Below are 25,917 nucleotides of genomic sequence, written 5' to 3' on the forward strand. Positions count from 1 at the left end.
TGCATTAGACGTATGCCCAACAAGGTATTACATGTATCCCCTCTCTTGGTTAGAGTTGATGTGACTATGTAATTGGAAGATATCTCAATTGATGCTTGAATTTCACTACTAGATTTTATTGCTTGTCTGTTTCTGTGCATTAGCCCAACCAAAACAGAAGTTGTGATTCTGGGCACAAGCCCTGCTTTCTAGTCAATCCAAGAGTTACCGGGAGTGTCCTGGGGGTGTGCAGTGCTTCATAAAATTGTATTCATTTCAAGTACCATGAACCTTTTTGTGAACTGATATCAAGCTCCATTCATTAATGGCACTCGGATTTTGTTGACCGAATGATCAGACAGGAAGCCCTTTCAAATGATTATACTTATAGAGTATTTTAGTGATGCAGCTTATGCACCAAGTCAATAATATTCTTAGATTAAAATGACATGCAGTGGTCTCTTTAGTATTAAATGCTTTGTGTGAGGACAGGGGAGACAGCCAGTTATTGTTACAACTACGAGTAATACTTCCAAACCAATTCTTTGTGAACACAAAATACTGGACATTTTCAACTTTACACATTATGGCATGCATTTAAATTCAAATCCTCATAGGTCAACCATTTTCATTTTGCCATTAACTGCGAGCTCACCTACAAGTGTGCATCATATTGGATCAATTGGACAATGGGCAGTACTCGTCCATACTTACAGTTGGTATACTTGGCACCTTTTGCAGAAAAACACTGGTGCTTTCTGTTTTCTGCTTTCCTTTTCTCCCCTTTTATGTCTGTCCTTGAACATCCTGTCAAATATGGTCCTCTTAACTTTATTGTACATCCTATACTGCCTTCATTTTAGATATACTTTTTCAGCGCATTATTTGATTGATTTTGAACTCTGAACTACTAAATTGGTTTGTAAGCAGTGCAATAATTTTTAAGTACATCAGTTTACCTCCCATACCCCCAAATGTGTTTTTAAGTTAATCGGCTTGGCTTGGCATGAGTAAATATGGTCTTGTGAATATGGCAACCCATCTAAGGTGGACGTTTGGTTTTATACAGTATCTATTGCTGCTGAGAGACAGTCACTGGCTCCCTACACTTCTTAGCTGCATAAGGCAGTTAGAAAGTTTAATGGATGAGTATACAGTCTCAATAAAATAAACTTGGTTTACACTTCTGGGAATACAAGCACAAATATACAAATGAATACACAACCTATAAATAGAGTGTGCCAAAATATGGTATGCATCTGTCATTATAAATGTATCCAAAACTGAAAATTAAATTGTAGTTGCTGTAAAATCTGTGCTGGCCAATTATAAATCTTACACTAATTTTAAAGCTCAATGGCCAGAAAATCTGGAGTTTTGCACTACAATTCTGTGAGCATGATGTGCATTGTATCTTTCAGAAGGTAAATCTTCCAAGCAGCTGGTCCAGATGGCATTTCACTCATGGGCATTTTCAACATCTCACCAGCCCTCTTTGTAATACTTACATGCATTACGACAACTCCAACATAAGGGATACTGCCCAGTGGTACTTTTATTTGTAGCTAAAAAATGTCTCAAAAGGCTAGTAGTATTGCCAAGAGTACAGAGTACAGTGAAATTCTTAACATACATGACTGACCAACCAACAACATGTTGCCACTTTCTTGGTGGCATAATAAACAAGAATGGATTAAATACAGAACTTCATTTTAATGAATAGAAAACACACATACTCTTACCTGATGTTCTGCTTAAAGGTTCACATCTATGGCTCTGCTTCAGGATCCCTAGACCCCTCCAGTTTGCATGTCATTTTAATACGTTGGTGGCGCACCCTCTGTTTGTCCTTATTCAAGACCCTTGAACACCCTGGTAGATTCCACCAATATGCAGTTTACTACTGTGGAGGATGGCCGGCTGTTTATCCCGGCCAATACCCCCAAGCCGCCAGGTGGAGCCCTCCTTGCAGCATGGAGGTTCCCAGAAGGAGTTTTCATGCACCACCTTGCTGGATGCCATGGGGGCCACGAGTGGGAGCTGCAGGGAGGACCGAAGAGTTCTTTGTGCCCTATGACCCGGAAGTTCCTCATAGGAAGAGCGACGGGCTTCCGGGTTAAGAAGAAAAGGACTATTTACCCTGACCGGGAAGGAATAAGGACTTGTGGATTGTTGGGCAGGAACACCTCCGGGTCAGGGAGTATAAAGGACTATGGGAAATCCCAGACGGACGAGCTGAGTTGGGAGGCAGGGTGGCTAAGCGTCTGCGAGTGGAGGATTGGTTTATTTTTTGTTATTGAGTATTGTGGAGAGGAGCGTGCTTTGTGCACATAATTATTATAATAAATAATTATTTGGACTTTTATCTGGTGTCTGACGTATAGTCTGAGGGTGCAAGGGTGCGAGCAAGCACTTATTCTATTACACTACATTTAATTATTTGGCTGACACCTTTATCCAAGGCCACTTACAACATGTATGATATATTTGGTCACATTTCTTTTGGTTTTCCAATTTGAGTTCAGGCAGGAAAAGTGACTTGCTCAGGGTCACATAGTGTCAGTAGCAGGATTTGAACCCATAAGCTCAGTGTCTGAAGTTCAAAACCTTAACCGCTGCACCACACTGCCTACCATTAAGTTCTGTTCATTTGACAATAAAAAACATAAAACCGATTCAGCACTTAAACAGGAGTGCATACACCTTTTAAAATGCCAGAGGAAATATGGCAGGTGCAAGAAGGCATTTATTTATTTTCACTCTGAATAGCAGGTAGCATTGTGTAGTATGGTAACACAACCACTTTAGACAGAAAGGGCATTTTATAAAGTTATAACATCTGTTAAAAAAACTTCTGACTTGCAATCCTTTGCAGCTACAGTATCTACACCAAAATGCGACTGCAATAAATCCATGATAAATGTTTTTTACCATTCCAGACACACATTTTCCCTTCAACAGCCTGGCTGTACTGCATCATCAAAGCTGGTATTCATAAATAGTTACATCACCAAGCAGTACATGTCTTGAATAAGAAGGTCCAAGTTAAGCCAACTTCAATCCTAGATCACTGGGACAGTTAAAAATACGCTTTCATTGTTTTTTGTACATGGGTTTATGTAATATTCTGCACATACTGTTGTATGATTGTACCTTTTATGGTCCACTTGTCATATGATGCTGAGATAGACTGTAGCATCCTGTGACACAGTTATGGAAAAATCAGGTTGAGAAAATGAAAGGTTGCTTATAGACCGTGCTTTATATATTATATTATCCAATAAGGTGAGAACAAGTGTGAGAAGGTATTTAAATATATTTGTTATAAATGGCAAAAATAATTGTAATCTTTCTGCTTAAGCTACAAGTTGATAAAATATCCTCACTTGAAGAACAACAATAACAACATTTATTTATATAGCACATTTTCATACAAAAAGTAGCTCAAAGTGCTTTACATAATGAAGAACAGAAAAATAAAATAAGTCAACATTAATTAACATAGAATAAGAGTAAGGTCCGATGGCCAGGGTGGACAGACAAAACAAAAAAAAACTCCTTTATAACAGTAACCTTTAGTAACAGAGACTCAAGAAGCTGCCCAATAATGTGAAGGGTATGCTATTTAAGGAGACAATCAATTTTGTTTGGGCCACAAACTGACAACTTGATATTTTTGACAAGACTTCCACGTTTCCTTTGCATTCTTTGTTGTCATATAAACACTCATTAATACAAAGGCGGCATCTCTTAGTGCCATTATTGACCTCTCAATTGGCTGCTGGCTTGGCTTTTGCGAACCTTATCTGATTAATGTATCAGAGAGCACGACGGAAGGTGACCTGGTGGTTAGCGTCATTGTGAAGTTGACTTTTTTCCTCTTCGCACTCGCAGTTCCTTTCTTTTGGATATTCCAGCTTACTTCTGTAACTCATTCACGGCTGATAGCTCCTTTTTACTCTTTGCTGTCCAAGTAGTTTCCGGCTTTCTTGACGATTAAGAAATAACGGGTGCAAAAACTGGATCACGCTCAGCAGGATCATTTTGGCTATGATTTAGAATGGCGTATAAAATGTATATCTTACTTTTTTTCTTAACGAGCAGACGTTCAGTTTCTTACTAGATGGAGCAAGCTGACGCGTAGAATTCGACATTCAGGTATTTTACGCTCAGTGTGTTTAGAATAAAAGGACATTTTCCCAGAGTTCTCCGCCTTGTGGGCTTGGCTATAGATGTTATAGGCTTACAGCTATCCTGAAGTCTTACTTCTTACCAGTTTCCACCTGTCACATCTGGCAGGAACGGGAAAAGATACACACATCAGTTTCCCTTTTATTACCTTCTTTAATTTACCCGCGATTAAAGGATCTACTTTGTTCGTACAAATTGGCTCCGATTGAGTTACTATGCTGATCCAACAAATTAGATGAGCTGAGTGTCGATGTTAGAAGAACGCCGAAAGGCATACTTTGCCGCTCCAAGACGCCGATCAGATCGCATCCCGATACGGCGTGTGCGAAACAATGTAATTTAGAAAGCGAGTTTCACCGCCAGAACTGTGACTTAAAAGTTGGGACAAAGTACAAACTGGACAGCGCAGATAATTCATATGTAGACTGCAGTAAAGACGAGGCGGAAGAAATACTGTCACATAACATCAGACGATGACCCGGTGTACGAGGTCCTGCATGTAGCTGTCATGATGTGGATCGTTTATTTGTTTGCATTAGTGGACGTTTGTATACCGGTAAGTGAACACTGGCCAGCTGAACTGTGCGGTTGTCTTTGTAGTGTCTGCTGCAGCCGACTGCAGGAAGACAAACCCCAAATAGAATTTTGTAATAATCATGTTTAAATTGAACTCGATAATCGGTAGACTGATTCGCATTGGCTATTTCATTTTATAATATTAACTAACCTAACAGTATTTATAACCATTTTTGTACAATGCCTTTTATGATTTTTGTCGTCAATGTTAAAAAATAATCTAAACGTGTTTCCCCTGCCTGCCATGTAAAGCAACTTTGTTCTTATCTGAAGGTGGAAGCGGACTGTGAGCTGAGCGCAATTCTAGCTCAGGAAGAGGAGGACTGCTACGGTGTTCTGTCTCAGCAAAATTTGTCCGAAATCGGATACACCACTGAAGGTAAACATTGCACAGCCAACTATGTATCAGTAGATATATAGCAGGCTAAGAGCATTTTTTACAAATGCTACTTGTCTTTTAAATTCATGTTACTCGGTTATGGTCTGTTTGTTGTCTCAAATATATATTGTTATATTTCTCAAGGAATCGTTATGATGGACTGTGTATTTTTAGGGAAACATGCAATTGTAGGAAAACACACTACCTCAGGCATCAAATTCTTATAAAATTAAGAGGTGATAAACTCTTAGTATAACACCACATCTGTCACTAGGTTAGATCATATATTTTCTCATAAAACCTTTATTTAAGAGTAATATTTTAATGCTGTAATCTTATGGAGTCCGGATAAATGAAAATGATACAGCTAACATAAAAATATAGTTTACATGTCTACCAAGAAGGCTTTCTAATTCCCGTTTTTTTTTCTTTGTTTTTAATAAACATGCATAGATTTGTGGGAGATAATACCTTTAAAAAGAACACTGACAGCAACAAATGCACCTCATTCATTCATTTCTAGAATCGGCAGGAAAGCAGAAACCAGTTTTGGATAAGATGACAATCCATTTTTTAGGATTGTTATATACACATTTAGATTCACTCAGTTAAAATAAAACGTATACAATAAATCACATATTTTGATAAATTGAATCTACTTTTTTTTAAGCTTCTACGAGGCTTAAAGTGGCAAGTTTATATATATATATATATATAAATAAATATATATATATATATATATATATATAAATGTTAGCTATAGTAAATTAAAAAATGCTACCTATTGATACCATGCCTTATCTTTTTCTCTAATTCATAATCCAAACATATTAGGATTATTCTGGTTTTAAATAGCATATTTATAAGTTTCTTGGTTGAACAAAACAGTAGCGATGGACACATTCAGCTCTTACCAAAGTCAGTACTAATGGCCCACACTATCTTTCTGTCTCATGCTTGTGCAAAAAAAAGTTAATGTTAATAAACTTAAGCCACCCCGCAATATGTAACTTAAAAATTCATTTTACGTTGTATGCTTTCCACTTGTCTGTTTGGGCGTCTTTCGTAGTTTCCAGCTGTCCTCATCGATTCATACATGTTGCACTAGCAGGTAATTCTAGATCTGTATTGTGTACACGAGTGAGCTCTGTGATGGACTATACCATACCACTATACTATACTATACCTGATGCAGTCAGGATAGGCTCCAAATCTGACTTTTTAATTTTTAACACAATTATTTTAAAATGAAAGTTAGTAGCTGCCTGTATGGACTTTCTATATTATATACATCAGTATGGATTTTCATCCACATACAAATTAAAATTTATTTTAAAACAACATAACTTGAAGTAGTATCATGTGAATATTAGGTTATGTGGGACCCTGAATATGACCCATATGATGTGTGTGTGTGTGTACCCTATGAAGGACTGGTGATCATTTGATCTACTGTGCTCACTGTGTCCTCAGAATAAGCAGGTTGTTAACAGAATGTATCTTATCTAAAACATATATTTGCTAATTTCACAAGATTTAAATACTAAAAAATAATCAAAATATTAAATAAATGTGTAATTATTTAGAAAGAATAATAAAATACAATCCAACTGTAAGCAGCATCCATAATTCGGTATTAAGTAAAACAAAGTAAGCTGGTGCTGTCTTGAAAATGTGCATTGTCAGATTGTCAGTGGTTGCTTTAATGCCTTTGAGTACTGAATTAGGTAAAACTGCTTCATTTTTTGTTGCAATTTTATACACTATATTTTGATGTATTGCTCTGGGTCGACTTATGTACCTGAATGCACAGTATACCTTTCAGTCAGCATCGATATTTTTTACAAAGCGATTAGAAATGCTGGATTTTTTCTTAAAAAATGGATCAGTATGCCAGGTCAGAAAATGTATGCAGTGGGTATTTTGTCATTGGAAGACACAATGCACATAGAACAGGCAGCCCCAAAGTGGATAAAAAAGCAGTGGTAAAATAATTATTACCCACACTTTTACACTAACACTGGAGTGTCGCTCTGTATATTCCACATATGCATATGTGCCAAATCAAGTCGTGTTTTTTTTATCATCTAAGAAAAGCTTATTTGTAGAAATCCATCCATCCATCCATCCATTACCCAACCCGCTTTATCCTAACTACAGGGTCACGGGGGTCTGCTCAATCCAATCCCAGCCAACACAGGGTGCAAGGCAGGAAACAAACCCTGGGCAGGGCGCCAGCCCACCACATATTTGTAGAAATGTTAATTGAAATAGTTTTACAGCATAGGTTTTTTTTTTTTACTTTAATCAATAGTATTTTTGAAAGTGCTGTCTGAACATTATTAATCTTTATTAATAATGTGGCGCAGTGGTAGCGCTACTGCCTGTCAGTAAGGAGACCTGGGTTTGCTTCCCTGGCCTCCCTGCGTGGAGTTTGCATGTTCTCCCCGTGTCTGCGTGGGTTTCCTTCCACAGTCCAAAGACATGCAGGTTAGGTGCATTGCCGATCCTAAATTGTCCCTAGTGTGTGTGCAGTGTGTGTGTGTGTGTATGGCGCCCTGCCCGGGATTTGTTCCTGCCTTGCACCCTGTGCTAGCTGGGATTGGCTCCAGCAGACCCCCATGACCCCATGTTAGGATATAGCGGGTTGGACAATGGCTGACTGACTGACTAATTTTAATAACTTCAATGTTTATTTAGTACCTGACATAACAAGCGCTTCTTCACGCTTATAGCTCAAACACAAGTAAAAAAAAGGCTTAGGTTATAAATGCAAAAGTCAGATTAAGATCACTGCTTATGGAAAAGTAAATAAAAAAGAAAAATGAATATACAGTATAGGAGAAAACAATGTTAAAAGGTTAAGTGTCACTTTGCAAATGCCATGAAGCCTTGGTCCATATAATCATTTTGAAGTGCAAAGACGTGTATGTTTAACCTGCCATCTTGTTCTATTGCTTGCATTGTTCTTGCTACTTTCACATTTATTTAAACTTGAACAAAACATAAGCTATATTTATAAAGGTTTGATGGCCAAGTTTGGGGCTATGTCAGTATGTATCTGCTAAAGTTAAAAACATAGAAACAAATAGAGAGAAAAATATAAACAAGATACTGTATCTAAAATCTGTTTTTAGTTTTTTTCAGTTGTTTTGAAGTGTTGGAAAATAGTGTTACAGCAGGCAGCAGGATCTGTCTGTTCAGATAACTAAACCACGGCACATATCAAAATCAGTGTTATAGGCCAATAAGGAGCTAAGAGGCTTGGAGGAAAAAGAAACGACAGAACAGTCTGTAAAGGTTGAATCTAGAAGTACACTTCAGTTGTTCATACATCAACCTATTCATCAATTTTAAAAAAATACAAATGCCTTTCCAATACAATATATTTAAGGACCTTTATAAACAATCTAAATGTATTAATTTTGATTAGGGTAATAAGGTTTTGCAAAAAAAAATTTAGTTCATCTGTGCACCCTTTGTTTAATTTGTATACTTGCTTGCTATTTCAAGGGTATTTGGTGGATGGATGGGAAGCCTTTGGAGTAGAAGGACCAGGGGAGAGAGCCTGCACAGGGCACTATCTCCTCTGGATCACTAGATTGTAGCCCCCATGGGTTGTAGTGGTGCCTCGGATTCCTGCAGGGCACCATTGGACATGGAGTTCTGCAAATCAGCCCTGTTGGACTCTGTGGATGCCACCGGGGAGTGCTGCAGAACCCTAAATTGCAGGCTTCCACCTCACCTGGAACTGCTTCTGGACTGCACCAATAGGCTACTGAAAGTACTCTTGGGTGTAGCATATTAAAAGCCTTCATTCCAGGTGTCAGAGTCAGGAGGACGGTGATGAAGCTTGCTAGAGGAGGAGTGGAGACAGAGAGAGAGAGAGAGAGAAGAAGAAGAAGAAGAAAAGGACAAAGTGCTGTTTATTTGTGCTTTATACTGTGCTTGTGTGGGAAACGATTAGGGAAGAGTTTCCCATTGCCTAATAAAAGACTTGTGTGTGTTGCTGGAATTGTGTCTGTATATGTTTGTGTCAGGTTTGGGGAGCTGTTTGCAGGCCATAGGTGGTACTGCTACCTTAAGGATCATTTAAAATACTGCACCAGGTCATTGTCATATTTATATGTTCTGCCTGTGTCAGGACAGATTTTCCTACCATGTCACCAAAGAATTTCTAGCTAGGCTGACTGATGATTTGTAATTGGCCTCTGTGTGACTCCATCCAGGACAGTTTCTTTACTTACACCCAATGTTGGTCCGGCCTCAGAATTGGAGAAACCAGATTTTAAAATGTTATGTGTGTAACATCCATCCATCCATTATCCAACCCGCTATATCCTAACTGCAGGGTCACGGAGGTCTGCTGGAGCCAATCGCAGCCAACACAGTATGCAAGGCAGGAAACAAACCCTGGGTAGGGTGCCAGACCACCGCAGGGCTGTATGTAACATTGATTAATTAATTGTTATTGTCACTGGAATTGCAAAGTATTTCAGGAATATGTAATATTCATCACTAATAATAATACAAAAATCCAATATTTTTATTGAAATTGTTCTTTGGCCATAATATCATTGAACAATTTAAGCTAGTGTCTAGTTGTTCGATTTATTAATTGACACTGGCAATAAAATCAAAATGCAGTTATTGAAAAGTTTTTAGGGTTTTTTTTGGTGGTAAAGTTCCTTCATTCAAAAGGCTTCTAAATGTGGCCACAATATTGATAACTTTATCTCAATACTCATAGATTTAAAAGCGAGTCCATTGCCGGGAAATAAAAAAGTGACACCAGTATTTGTTAGTGTGATAAAATTTACAAGATCAAACAATCCATTTATCCTTCCATTCGTGTCCTGCTTATTCCATTATACTGCAGCCTATGCAAACAGATTCTCATGCAAAGCAGGAATCAACCAAGGACAAAGTGCCAGACCACCTCAGAGAATACCTAAGCAGACAGCCACACTCACTCTTACGCGGCTAGTAGTTCCTCACTAGTCAACCTAATCAACAGTTTCTGAAATCCTCAGGCTGACGCCAGCAGAAAGGATGAGAGACAGTCAACTTTTCATCAACAGACTTTGGGCTTTGATAGGAATTAATCAAAGCTGACATTGCCTGGTTGGTTTTTACTGTAGAAAGATTGCAGCATAAGAAATGGTTTCTCTGTACAGAATAAATGTTAAGTTTGAATATTGACTGGGATTTTGCTCTGCTTTGAACTCTTAAACCATCAATGTTTCTGTTTTGAAACAAGTCATCCTATTGAAAGTAATGTGATTAGAAAAGTAGAACGATGAGGTTTCCAGACACTGGTTAGTACTTGCCTCTCCAAACAATAAAAAACAGAGATGTTAGATAAAAATAAATACAGAAACATCATTGGATTGATTGATAGTCTTACTGCTAAGCTGAAAAGCAATTATTTGCATATAGGAAATTCATCATTTAGCAAGGCACAGAAAACAAATGCTGCTTTGCCGATCAGATCTTATGATAAACCTCTTCAGTTTTGTCTTGCTTGTACGTATTAACAGAACACTTTGATTTAATTATTTTTTTCCGGAATCATTTAAAAGTTGTCAACCAATTTTAAACTGACACTTTGAATTTGCTTGAAAAGATTTTGCTATTTTCTTGCTGTGTATGGTGTGCTTAGAATTGTAAATGCTAAATACACTTAGCTATTAACTGTTATGGTTTCATTGTTTACTAGTAAGTATCTTTAAGATATTACTATTTACTATAATCTTGTATGATCTTTACATTTATGATGTTGGTATCTATTTAGCTAGAGTCGTAACTGAGAACTTTTTAAACACCCTGGGACTAAATTCCTCATTTGGAGTAGCATACTGGTAAAAATCATTGCTGTTATAGATTAAGTCAAAAACCTGAACACATCTCTTTGTAATGCATATATTCATCTAGTTTCCTTGTTTTACACCTGTAACTGAAAGGGGGCGCATCTGAACCCCAAAACCCCCCAATACACTAGCACTAACACCAACATAAATTCAAATGATGGTTTATTATAACGCAGATCTGAACGTAATACACAGTTTCACAGTTCAGTTCCTACTTTCTTTACATTCTTTCTTTTGCTCTCTTGACCACCCATGCAGGAAACTGCAGTTTTAATGCCAGACCCGGGTTTACTTCCGGTATCACAACATTACTGGTTGGATTTACTTCTGGGTCAGGAGAAAGTTCCCTGAAATTAGGATCTTTTGTTCCTGCAATTCCCCCTGATTGCACTGATGCAATACTGCAGGGCTGCACCACTGGACTATAACTCCCAGCCTGCTCTTCTGGCATCCATGCAGACACCACCACCCAAGAGGTCTGCCACCTAGGGAGGGAAATACTCCATGCAACCATTCTCCCTCTGTCCTTCCAACAAACCGGGTAATGGTTCATGAATTATACTGGCTGGAACGCCTGCCCATGCCTGACATTTGTTACACACTGTAATGACTTCTTCTGAAGTGCAACAGTGTCAGCATCATTTTACTTCTCCATATATTTTTTTATCTTGGTAACAGCTAATAAGGTAAATTTCTGGTTGCATGACAATACACTGAGAAGCTCAATCAATCATACATTTAGGTTAATTTATTGATATTCTTCATGTTACATTAGTATGCAGTTTTTTGGTAGAGTTGAAAAAGTTAATGTTGTAACCATCTAAAAACAAGGGAAAGGTAATTAGTATCAGGCTGACAAACCAATAATGAAATGAGAACTCTGGCTGAATCAGGCTAAATCATTTGCTGCATTGTGCTGCAGTTGTTAAAACGTTTTCTCTTTATTATGTAGAATGATAGTTTAAAGGTAATCTCTGATCCCACATTTAATTTCTGCCTTGCTGGGAAAGTGATGGGTGGAATATAAAGATGATGCAAGGCCTTCCTAGCAACCATGTGTGATTTTCTAAGACAGTATTAGTCAACAGATACAGACATGAATTATTATGATTATTATGGTGCTGGAGAGTGACCACGCGTAGCATGATCAGCAACACAAGTAAAAATTTACCTACAGTATACTCCATACATGTGAGAATACTTCTAGTAGTACAGAATTTAATTTGAAGGAAACTTGTTTAATTAAGGGAATAAAGCACAAGCAATTAAGCTTAGTCCAGTCAAAAATATAATCATACAGATAATACAGTAATGATGACAGTATGCTCCAGAAATGCACCCCCTTCTCCCACCCAATTCAGAGAACTACATGATAACAGGGTACCTTTTAATGTGGACCCTCATATCTATTAAAACAGGAGAAAATGTTTGTTTGCCCATAACCTGGCTCACATATTTTAGAATAGCATTAATGAATTTATGCTAGTTTCTGAAAACTTCTTGAATCATTTTTTTCCTGTATAAAACAATCAGTCAGTCATTTTCTAATCTGGTTAGTCCCGAGCAGGGTCTCACGGTGTGCCACCATCTATGTCAACTAGCACAAAGCGCAAGGCAGGAACAAAATCTCGACAGAGCACCATTCCAGCACAGGGTGAACACCAAAGTCATACACAGTGGCCAATGTCTTTGGACAGTAGGTGGAAATCAGAGCACCCGGACTAAACCCATACAGATGTGGGGAGAACATGCAAGGTCCACGCAGGGTGGATCCTGGTCTCCTTACTGCGAAGCAGCAGCGCTTACCACTCGGCCACTGTGCCGCCCCAGTAAAAAACAACATTTTTCTATTAAAATATTGCAGGTGGGAAGGATTCCTCCAGTTGAGTAAGACAAGTTCCCATGAAAGGCAATTTAGTGTTGGATTCCACAACAGGTTTTTCATTCTGGTGTCACTCCAGAAGGATTGAGAGTGTTTTCAGAGGCTGAGATTATAAGAAATAATCTGTGTGTAGAGAACTGTCAAAACAAATGACCTTATGAGATGGGCACTTGTTGATGTCAATGACAATTGGTACATTTTACACAGTTTTAATGGAGGTATGTGCATATAATGCACATTTTTAAGTTGAATTATGGCATGATATTCACAAAATGTATTTTATGAATGGCTTCAGAGGAAATGTAGTTCTTAATCAAGATCTTCTTAAAACTGCAGTGACACTTTGTATCCATGTTCACACAGTATGAAACAAATTATGTAATGTTATTTTTGATCATTGTGCATTGTAATTTTAAAACTGTCACATATATACCATAGAACAATAACCAAGCTCTTGCATGGAGCCAGAACAGAACCCACTATACATTATTCTCATACCTACTTATTCCAGTTCCAGGTCGGAGGATCTGAAGCCTGCCTTGGTAGCATTGGATGCATTCTCAAATGTAGAAAGGAGCCATAGACTGTGTCACTTTGACAAATTATATAGCATGCTCAGACTCTCTAACTCAAATTTAGCATGCTTACTTGAATCTACAGATAGACAAATTAAATGGGTTTTTAGGTTTACAGTGTGTGGATGCAGGGTGACTTCCAAAAGTGTTGGGATGCCAACAGGATTGTTGCTTTTAATTCTTGAACTGAAATATAACAGAAATTTGTGCTCGCAGTCACAAAACAGAAATAACGGCAATGCATCTTTCTTATTTCAAAACTTGTAGCTCTTAGAGAGCGATCTGACATGGAGAGCTCTGTCCTATACCAGGTTTGGGTCCAAAAATGAGACACTGACCTCAGGAGGCGTTAGATTTTTATATCCCCTTCTGCTGAAAGGGGTGGGATTAATTTCCCTCAAAAGGGGCGAGAGGCATCTTCTTATTGCTGCAGGGGAAAAGAAAGATTAGGCTGTTAGCAGTGCCCCCCCACCTGACCCCTTTTGCCCCAATGGGGCATTGCCTACTTGTGACTAGCTGGGAAGGTGTTCTTCTGATGCACATGTGTGACATTATTGGCATGTGTACAGTGAAATTCATACCTTGTGCTAATCAACATCTAACTCTTTGCTACTCTTCACTCCACCACTGTTGTGAGTATAACAACCTAACATCAAAACTTCTGTCTTGCTTACTTTAAAAATATGAGTGTAGTTCTCTGAAGCAGTTTGGAACTTTCTAGGTTCAGATTGATATTTAGAATACTGTGATTGTTAAGTGGGTGGCACAGTGCTGGCACTGCTGCCTCACAGTCAGGAGACCAACTTTTGCATCTCGGGTCCTCCCTGTGAGGAGTCTTCATGTTCTCCTCATGTCTGCCTGGGTTTCCTCCGGGTACTCCAGTTTCCTCTCACAGTCCAAAAACATGCAGGTTAGTTGGATTGGCGATAACAAATTGTCTCTAGTGTGTGGTTGGGGGGTGTTTGTGTGTGTGTGTGTGTGTTCACACTACGATGGGCTGGTGCCCCATCCAGGGTTTGTTCCTACTTTGTGTCCTGTGCTACCTGGGATAGGTACAAGCACCCCCTACGACCCTGTTCAGGACACAGCAGTTTAGAAAATGACTGAATTGTTGAGAACATAATATGCCTCCATTTGTACAGTGAGATAAATAAAGAGCAGATAAAGGGATATAAATAAATATTACTATTTTATTATGTTAACTCCCCCTGTGTTCCCGTTCATTCGTATAAGTATGTCTAGCCTATAATGTGGACAGAGAATTCAGAGGCTTCTGTCATTTAGAAAGATGCTGGCATGTTATTTATTTATTTACTGATTATTCACTTTATGGCCCTCTCCAGAAAGTCTGCAGTGGATTCATACAAGTATTTGGTTTGCTTTAAAGCATTTAAAAGAAAAGCAATAGAATCTGAGATGAAATGTTGGCACAGTCTTCAGTGCAGCAGCTTCACATATCCAGAACACTAATGTAAATCCCTGGGTAAGCCTAAGTGAACTCTGTTTTTCCCCATTTCTGTCTTTTATCTCATTTCTTTTTTTTTTTTTCCTAAGCATTCTGCTTTTCCTCCCTTTATTCCAAACACATGTAGGTTAGGATAATTGGTGTCTCTAAAATGATTCATGCCCTGTTTCTGGCTTGTTTGTGCTTTAAAATGAAAACACTTTGCCCTGTAATCCCACAATTAGATTAATTGGATTCAGAAAATTAATGGATGTACTGCTTAAGTGAAAGAATTGTACTTTTTGTTACTTCCTAGAGGACCTAGACTGTTACTGAAAGGTGTCAGTCTGCCAAGTGGTGCCAAAAGATGGCATATTTAGAACTGTTTTTAGCATCGTTCAAATGCAGTGTTTCTAAAGTAATAGTATGTTTCTGTAATAAGTGGAATTCAGCTAAAGATGAAGGATTCTTCTACACAGATCAACAAGAAAAACAGGGAAAGCTACTTTGTTGGGGATTGTCTTTCCATTTCTGTGAGCTGCTAGTTAGCTTTCCTTGCCATTAGTATGGCAAACCTTTCCTCGTGTTTAGGACAGTTGCAGACATGATTGTATCCTTTGATCTAAATTGTACTATGAAGTATGAATTAGTGATGTGTAAAGACAAAGGTTTGTTAAATTCACTGATGCATTTACAATTTGTTTTCCCTTTTTATAGTTAGATAAAGGGAGAATTGTAAAGATTCACTAAGGAAATCTTGATCTTGATTTGATTCTCACCTAAACTCTTAAAAAACTAAGGTGCCAAAGTGGTTCTTCAAAGTGACGCCATAGGGCAGGGGTGTCCAACTCCGGTCCTGGTGGGCTGCAGTGGCTGCAGGTTTTCATTCTAACCATCTTCTTAATTAGTGAGCCATTTTTTCTCCTGACTAACTTGTTTTTACCTTAGTTTTAATTTTGTTTCCTTAATGAGCAGCCAAACAATAATGAGACACAAAACAAGCCGCCACGTGACCAGCTAACCTCAAAATAAAGAAAGGTGAAGGTCTCGGCCATGTTGGATTGCTCAGGTCACCAAAACATCTTGACGGTGGTCTTAGAAAAAACAGAAAATCAGCAGTCTGCTGTGGTAGCATGAGAGCAGCAAGAAGTCATAATATTTAATTACGGCTATAATTAACAGCAAGAATTGACTTCTCATTAAGGAACTGGTTAGAGTGAAATTGGCTGGAGGTTGATGTTCCATTTTAGCTGGTCATCTGTTGGCTCATTTCACATCTCATTTCTGTTTGGCTGCCATTTAATGAAGAAACATGCATTCAGAGGACTGAATCCTTAAAAACAGGGCTATTAAAATGAAGGGAAAAGGAGCTAATTAGCAGTGAAAACTGGTCACTGATTAGGGAAAGGGACAGAATGAAAACCTGCGGCTATTGCGGCCCACCAGGACTAGAGTTGCACACTCCTGCCACAGGGGAACCATTTTTGGTTTCCAAAAGAACCATCCACATGAAGGTTTCAGAAAGTACCTCTGTTTATTTAGGCCTGTAACAGGTTACAAACACAACAAGGTATACATGGTAACAGATTTGTGGAATCGTGATTTTAAAAGGCCTCTTGCTGCATACAGTAACATGACTACGTTCAGGTTTTCTTGATCTGTCAGTATCCTGCCAGGTAGCCTACTTTACGCTGAAGATTTTTGTTTTTCCAAGATACTAATAATCTCTTGAAATCCCAAAAGTCAATTTCATATGAAAATATCCCTTCCTAGAATAAAATTGTTCTATGTCAAACAATAGCTCAATGAAGAACCACACAACTCAGTGCAGTGTCCTAAAATAACTATTTATAAGTGTGGAAGGTGTTTTTTGTGGATTTAACATGCTTTCCACATACGAGTGTACCAGTGTGCATTTCTGACACAGATTTGCTGTGATATTCTGCTGAAGTTTCTATGTGTAAGTGAATATGTGTGAGTGAGGAGTGATGAGTGATTGTGCTCTGTGAGGGATTGGCCATTCAGGACTGGCTTCTTGTTGACTGAGTAAGCCTTAGTCCCCCTGTAACTCTTGACTAGGCTGACTGGGTTGGAAAATAAGAACATAGGAACATGAAAAAAATAAGAAGCAACTATTCAATCCATCAAGCTTGTTTGGTAAGCTAATAGCTAGGTTCCCTCAACGTCCAACCCAGATACTTCTTTAAAGTGGAAAAGGTTTTGCTTCATTTGATGGGTTTGCTAATTTATTTCAAATTCCACTAGCTCTTTGTCTTTGTTTGTTTCCATGATTTAGGCTCGAAGTAACAAACTTTAATCTCTCAAACAAACCTCTAATACAGTATGTGATTACTTATTTAAATTAATTACTTCTGCTGCATTAGCTTTATTGAAAAGCTGCATCAGGTACCTGCATATTATTCTCTGCCAGGACAGGGCTGGTTTAGTTCTGTTACCTTGTCAGAGTAGGCCATGCCCTTCAGCCAGAGGGTGCGCCTGTTTGCTCTTCTTTGCACAGCCACAGTTAAGAATATACCACATGCTTTCTCACTGGTGTTTTATGGAATATGAACATAACCATCCCCAATTTATATTCAACAGTTTTTACAATGTACGTACCTTTTCGTTATATTTGCCTATTTATTTTCTTCTGCATATGTCCTAGAAGAGGACACTTACTGAAACTAAGGCAAATGGCAGGTTGTTACATTTACAAAAATGCATTTAATTTATATTATATGTATTGTTTATGTTCCACTTTTGAAAATAACGAGATCATGTTTAATTTATTGAATCTTGTGGGATGTACAATATACACATTTCAGTCACTTAGGTCGAAGTCAAAATAGTTCTGTTTAGTCCTCACCAGAAATCAATACACACCAAGTGGATTCATCGTCAGTGGAAGTTGGCGGTAAAGTCATGTGACTTTCAATGAAGGAACAGGTTGTGGGTTTGAGTTATTGTGGCTGGTTAAGAGCAAAAGGTTAGTGAAATAAAAGTAAAAAAACACACACATACACACGGACGAGAAATATTCAGATATTCATTTAAAACACTTAATCACACAGACTAACGCTACTCTGTTTTGCATTTTTTCCTCGTATTCTCTTTTATCAAACTATGCTCACTAACTATCCTCACAAGTCAGTAAATGTACTTCTAAGTTGTCTAGATTTACTCGCTTGGTACAGGTACATTTATGTACTTAAAAAAAAACAAAAGTTCTGGATTTTGTTACAGGTCAACAACTTTTAGCACTGCTGTTCATTAGTATTATCATAACATTGCTCAACCAGATAAATACTATTAATACAGACAAATAAATAATACACCCGAATACAATACAGGGCAGTTTCTGAATCTGCTTGTTTGAAAAAAAAATATATATATATATATATATATATATATATATATATATATATATATATATATATATATATATATATATATATATATATATATATATTGTGGCAGTAAGGGGCGCTAGTGCTCCGTTGAACCCTCAGGGATGACTCCAAACACCAGGTAAAATCCAAGACTCCACACTACTCTTATGTTATATCAACACTACCACAATATTCTCTCGCCTCCTCGCCCAGACACTTAGCCACCCTACCTCCCAGCTCAGTTCAGTGTCTGGACTGGCCCATAGTCCTTTTATAGCCCCTGACCCGGAGGCGTTCCTGTCCAATCAGACCACAGTTCCTTATTCCTTCCGGGTCAGGGCAAACAGTCCTTTTCTTCACCCCGGGAGCACGTCGTTCCTTCCCGTCACGTGACCGTGACAGACTCCCGGGTTATAGGGCACACAAGAGCCCATGAGCCCCCCTACAGCGACTCCCGGTGGTCCCTAAGGTATCCAGCAGGGCTGTGTAAAAACACTGCATAGTCCATGAAGCCCTGCTGGAACTTGGGGCACAATCCTGCTATCAGGAGAACTCCTCCTGGCGGCCAGGGGGTGAGGGCCGGAGCACGAAGCCGGCAGTCCTGCACAATATATGTACTTTGTATATATATATATATATATATATATATATATATATATATATATATATATATATATATATATATATATATATATATATATAGTGAAAGAAGGTGCCAAGCAGCAATTTTGCACTTTATATTTTACTAATATTTAACATTTATTCTATAATATATACCATTACATAAATATAAATAAATGTATTTTATAATATAACACAAGGTGCATTTTGTGTTCATATTTTGTTATACATTGGCATGGCATTCTGGCACAACTAAAGAAGCGGTGTTCTTGTACAACTGTTCTACATTTCAGCTTTTAAATACTAATCTTTTGTATTTTTGTTGGTTTGTATTGTTTTTACCAAATAAAACTAGTTTTGGTATAAGCAAACCAGTTTATTTCTTATTAATAACTTTGAATATGAACTATAAAATGATACTAGAACAAGTATACAGTAATTGACAACCTAAACAAGTTATAGCTAAGTAACTTGGTGAGGTGCATTTTTTTAAAAGTTTATAAAACAATTGTTAAAAAATGTATGCTTTCTTGACATGTTCATTTAACAAAATAGAATTAATTTAACAGAGAATGAAAAAGTTTCATTCATTTTATATAAAAATATCATGTTGTTTCAGGATATATTAATTTAGTGCATTAAGCATAATTCAATTATTTTTGATAAAAAAAATTTTATTATGTGCAACCGGTTTACATTTTTTTTTATTTTAATCTGACATACCATTTTTTTCAGTGCTGTTGTGACAATATAAAACGCCAGATATTTTTAGGAGCTTTCTTCCTTGTAGATCTGTGTTGCCCACAATATATTTATTATTGTTTTCTTTAGCCTGCATGTATTACTTTGCATTTGTTTACATGAAATTAGACATCAGAAAATATCCGTCCATCCATCCATTATCCAACCCACTATATACTAACTACAGGGTCAAGGGGGTCTGCTGGAGCCAATCCCAGCCAACACAGGGCGCAAGGCAGGAAACAAACCCCGGGCAGGACGCCAGCCCACCGCAGTCAGAAAATATTATTATTATTATTATTATTTAAAATATTACATTTATCCCAGAAGCACTAGTGGTTGATCATTTGAAACAACAGGAATGTGTGATGTGTGTGTAGTGAATGTCTGCACTATTCTGATCTACAGGGAAGGACTGAAAACCACATGGATATAAAGTCAGTCCTCACCCATTACACAATGTGAGATACTCATCAAGCATATGAAGTTTTTCATGTTTCAATTATATGAAAAGATGTATTTTACAAAGAACATGGTGTAGCAGTAGGGGCCGCTATCGCTCCCTTGAGCCCTCAGGTACCACGCCAAACACCAGGTAAAAGTGCTACAATAATTCTTTTTATTATAATAATGTGCACTAAGCACCCTCCACTCCACACTACTCATAAACCAAGTACAATAACAATAATAATAATAAACCACAATCCTCCACTCCCAGAAGCGTTGCCCTCCTACTACCCAGCTCAGCTCGCCGTCTGGGGTCTCCCACAGTCCTTTATACTCCCTGACCCGGAGGTGTTCCTGCCCAACAGTCCACAAGTCCTTATTTCTTCCGGGTCAGGGTAAATAGTCCTTATCTTCACCCTGTAAGCACGTTGTTTCTTCCTGTCCCGGGATTATGACACACTTCCAGGTTATAGGGCATATATGAGCCCACTGGCCTCCCGACAGCAACTCCCAGTGGTCCCCAAGGTATCCAGCAGGGCTGTGCATAAAAACTACATAGTCCATGAGGCCCTGCTGGAATTCAGGGCCTGTCCATGCTGTCGGGAGAGCTCCTCCTGGCGGCTTGGGGGTGAGGGCCGGAATATGAAGCCAGCCATCCATCACAATGGACATTATTTTGCAATATGGTATCTGATAAGTTTGGTAAAATTCACTTTGAACAAAATTGAAAAGGTTTGAAATTGGAACAGTAAAATTGAAAAGGGAATAGTATATCAAGTAGAGACTTAATTAAACAAATTAACAAAGAAAAATTTGCTTTTGCAGTGGCCAAAGAACGTAGTAGTAGGGTGGGAAAATTATTTGCAATTATTATCATACAGAGCTGTATAACTTGCAGGTTTCTCATGAGAAGATTGTAATGATACAAAACTGATGAAAGCTGTACATTTTTTTGTTACTACAGGCTTAAGTTTTCTTTGGATTAGAGTTATACATTTTGTTCTGACTGTATTTAATGTAAGTTTTGTAAGGCACTTTTGTGAAATTACAGTAAAAAATGTGCGGAACTCAGTTACCTTGTGGAATGGTGTTCTTGTGTTCTTTCTTGTGCATGCAATGGCTTCATTATATGCATTACTTTCTCAGTGCAGATGTACACACACCTTCTTGCTTGATTGCATGTTTAACTTTAATCTTTCACTTGCAGAGTTTATTTTATTCTTTGAAAAATTTTTTGTCTATGCTTAAAATTGACCAAATACACGTCTGCTATGTGTATTCCTGTTTAACCTCGTGACTGTGACAACTACTGATAGGACTGTGACAGAATGACCTTTACGTGAGTTGTAAAGATACAAAGACCAATGTTGACAGTGCACTCAAATTTAGAAGATATCTCAGATCTGTTGCCATGTGATATTTAAGTGTTTGTGACACCTGAACATAATTAGTATTAACAATATATCTTTGTGAGGGGAACCCTTCAAATATTTACAGCTAAAAACTGATTAAAAGAAATGAGCCACAATATATGTAAGATAACAAAACCAACATTGATAAATAATAATAATAAAAATCTGCCCGTTTCTTTAGTATAGCTATGATGTGCTCTGTTGCTGACTCTCACCAGCACACTTAACAAATTAAATATTTTCTTTATTTTTCATGCATGCCTATTTGCATAGATAATGTTTGGGGTGGGAACAAAAGCACAATATGAAACAGAGTAAAAGAAAGCCCTGCGGCCCCTCTGGTCCGACCTGAACAGGTACCTATCTCTATGTTCACTTTCACTTCCTAATTGCTCTTTTTTAATCCTGTAATTACTAAACTGCTCCCGTCCACAAATCATTTGGATGATATTCTCAGAAAAGATAAATCTACAATATAAGAATGACCTAACTTGGCAGAATGAAAGCACCACCAAGTCAGAGAGAATTAGCAAAAAAATAAGAAATTGGTTTGGAACAAAAACTTGCAGCCACTGGGACCCTTCAGAATTGTGAGCCCCCACCTTTAAAAAACACTCCGCCTGCACCTGTCTGTCTAAAGCAACTCCCTTTAGTTGTCTCCTGTACAGCAGAATGCCTGGAGTGGCTCCACTTTCTGAACCATATATCATCGACCCTGTGTTGTCTTCACCTCATTCTCACTAGTGTAGCTCCTAGGTATCTATTGCCACGACTTTCTGAACGATACCATACAATTGCTGGGTGAATCAAAGCAAGGTTTAAAAAAATTCTGCCTTAAATAATTCATCTAATTCCTGAAGCAGCTTTTCATATCTGCTGATCGACTTCAGAGTCACGAGGGTACGGAACCTACCAAGGCATGAAGAGCAAGGCAGTAACCAAACCTGTTATGCCACGTGTGCACTCACTCACACTTATATCAGGCCAAATTAGCATTTCTGAATAAATCAATGTGCATATGTAAGATGTGGAAGGGTAAACAGGGTAACTGGAGAAAAATTTGCGTACACTTTCGGAGTAAGTGAAAGGTCTGTACAGTGACTGGAATTGGATCTAAATCCATTCTCCTGGAACGGAGGCAGATGCATTACCCACTGCACCATTGCAATACATGTACAGTAATTTCATGAGTCCAGAAGAACCACATCTGGGGACAATGTGTAAAAAATTTGTAATGAATAGCAGCAAAATCCACCACTAAAAAGGCTCCGCCTACAGGGTGTCGTCCTAAAAACCCGCCCCCAAATTCTTCCTGTTCATACACTTTAAACAGCCTGGGAGAATCCAAAGAAGCTTGCGAAGCAAACTGAAAAAGAAAGTGAAAAATACTGAAAGACACTGAAAGAAAATAAAAGCTGCAATTTCTGCTATCAATTAAATAGTTCAGTAACACAAGTTAACTGAAGCATAAAGATTTATTTATATATCTTTCTGTCATTTTGACTATTGTGTCATTCCTAATTGGTGTAACAACAGCAACTCGTCTTTAGAGAGGTACTGTGGTCCGTATATAGAGTATGTATTCATGTTAAGTGTTGTGAGTATGTAATAATATGGCATGTTTATTCCCTCCAGGAGTCGCTCTATTGAAACACTTCTAGCCACAGGCTTATTCAACCATGGTGTGCTAAAAAGCACCTCTGGGGGTCTTTTCTGCCCATTGCTATAAGGCAAATCAATACTCCCTCCCAATATATTTGTTAAGTTAATTTTGAAATACCCACTCAATATACATTTATTTATTTATTTGTTTACTTATTGATTTAACGATTTAATGATTGATTGATTGATTGATTGGCTGTATTATCTGTCCTGTGAGTCCTGTGAGTGCTGTATGCATCTGAAATTCTCCCTAACCCTAACCCTAACCCTAATTTATTCTGTGTCTGGGTATTACAATTAGACAGTAATTTTAACTTACTTTAGTTATTTGTGTAGACTGTGAAGCCTCATCCGTGGTTTGTGGTAATGGTGAAGTGTCATTTGGCACATTAACTGTTTCCAGTGTACGGTGTAAAGAAAACTTTTCCTCTGTGGCTGTTCATTATCAGAGGCAAAAAGGCCTCAACTAATGGAGCTCTTTTCACCTCTCCTTTACTTAGTGTGATGGCAAAATGGTACTGTATAGTTATTTTTATTTATTTATTTTTTAAATGGGGCTGCCAATTTTCTGTACCTCACATTTACTGTGACTGTACTATTTTAATTATTAATGACATTAAACCACATACGAGAGGCATAGCATTTTACTACAAGTCCAGCAATGTGCTTGGATGCTAACGTATAGTCTAGTTTCACAGAAGGATCTTTCCCATGTTATGTTTGTTTAGAATATATGTACTGTGTTCTCTCATGCATTTGTTTCACAGTGGGTTTTTTGCAAGATTTCTCAGTCATGGAAGGTTTATCAATCATAAACTTCTTCTTTGCCTTTCGGCTGCTCCCATTTGGGGTTTCCACAGCAGATCATCCTCTTGCATATCTTCCTGTCCCTCTGCATGTTGCTCTGTTACACCCATCACCTGCATGTCCTCTCTCACCACATCCATAATCCTTCTCTTAGGCCTTCCTCTTTTCCTCTTACCTGGCAGCTCCATCCTTAATATCCTTCTCCCAATATACTCAGCATCTCTGTTCTGCACATGTCCAAGCCAACGCAATCTCGCGTCTCTGACTTTGTCTCCCAACCATCAAACCTGAGCTGACCCTCTAATGTACTCATTTCTAATCCTGTTCATCCTCGTCACACTCAAAGCAAATCTTAGCATCTTTAACTCTGCTACCTCCAGCTCTGTCTCCTGTTTTTGGTCAGTGCCACCATCTGCAACCCATATAACATAGCTGGTCTCACTACTGTCCTGTAGACCTTTCCTTTCACTCTTGCTGTTACCCATCTGTCACAAATCACTCCTGACACTCTTCTCCACCCACTCTACCCTGCCTGCACTCTCCTCTTCACCTCTCTTCCACTCTAACCATTACTTTGTACTGTTGCTCCCAGGTATTTAAACTCATTCACCTTCACCAACTCTACTCCCTGCATCCTCACCATTACTCTGACCACCCTGTCATTTACACCCATATTCTGTCTTGTTCCTACTGACCTTCACTCCTCTCCTCTCTAGAGAATACCTCAACCTCTCCGGGGTCTCCTCGACCTGGTCCCTACTCTCATTACACATCATAATGTCATCAACAAATATCTTAGTCCACTGTGACTTCTGTCTAATCTCGTCTGTCAACCTGTCCATCACCATTGCAAAGAAGAAAGGGCTCAGAGCTTATCCCACCTCTACCTTGAATGCATTCATCACTCCTAATGCAGACCTCACCACTGTCACACTTCCTTGTACATATCCTATACCTGGCATGTCAAACACGTGGCCCACGGGCCGCATGCAGGCCACAACAGAAACCTGTGTTCCCTGCATGACAGATCCTAGTTGGCACTAAACTTGTGCAAAATGATTAGTTTCGTTTGTGATTGAATCATTCTGCATCTTCAGCGTTACTTATTGACTTTTCTTACTTCCGCCTTCTGACAAAAGCGTATTTCCCATGGCATTACGGTACCAGAAACACCATCTGCTAGTATAGTTGCAGCTGCGGCGTCAGCTCCTTGATACCCTAGGCATGACACTGCCACTCCTCATGAGCCTTGACCAAAGTTAATGAGCCGCGTCGTTGCAACTGAAGTGCTAGGCTGCGGCAGCCTGGCATGCTACACTACTGCCTGGGCTGCTGAGACTGGCCACAGGGCAGAACTGACCATCACGAGTAGTAATAACGTGCATATTTCACGTAATGGAGCAGGAGATCAACAGGCGGATCGGTGCGGCGTCATGAGCTGTTGGTAGTGACTGAAAGAACGAGATCGCAAATACAAGCGGCTGAAATGAGTTTCCTCCGCAGGGTGTCTGGGCTTTCCCTTAAAGATCGGGTGAGAAGCTCAGTCATCCGGGAGGAGCTCAGAGTGGAGCCACTGCTCCTCCACATCGAGAGGAGTCAGATGAGGTGGCTCGGGCATCTGATCAGGATGCCTCCTGGACGCCTCCCTGATGAGGTGTTCCGGGCATGTCTAACCGGGAGGATGCCCCAGGGAAGACCCAGGACACGCTGGAGGGACTAAGTCTCTCGGCTGGCCTGGGAATGCCTCAGGATTCCCCCGGAATAGCTAGTAGAAGTGGCGGGGGAGAGGGAAGTCTGGGCATCTCTGCTCAAGCTGCTGCCCCCGCGACCCGATCTCGGATAAGTGGAAGAGAATGGATGGAAGGATGGATATTTTCACGTTTTTTGCTCTAGCTTAATGTAATTTTGTGCTAGTTTTGTAATGAACAATTAGTGCAGACTA

General features: G+C 38.8%; 1 protein-coding gene across 1 annotated transcript in view; it reads left to right on the forward strand.

Annotated features, from left to right (window-relative positions):
- Nucleotides 1–4,096: 4,096 nt before the first annotated feature.
- The window catches only part of LOC120531470 (secretin receptor-like), a 74,562-nt gene continuing 52,741 nt past the window's right edge, over nt 4,097–25,917 (forward strand). The window contains exons 1-2 of the mRNA XM_039756906.1: nt 4,097–4,726; nt 5,020–5,125. Coding sequence (XP_039612840.1) covers nt 4,679–4,726; nt 5,020–5,125 — 154 coding nt within the window. The 5' untranslated portion in view covers nt 4,097–4,678. The remainder of the gene's footprint in view (nt 4,727–5,019; nt 5,126–25,917) is intronic.

Source organism: Polypterus senegalus, chromosome 6, assembly GCF_016835505.1.
Source record: "Polypterus senegalus isolate Bchr_013 chromosome 6, ASM1683550v1, whole genome shotgun sequence".
Lineage (NCBI taxonomy): Eukaryota > Metazoa > Chordata > Cladistia > Polypteriformes > Polypteridae > Polypterus > Polypterus senegalus.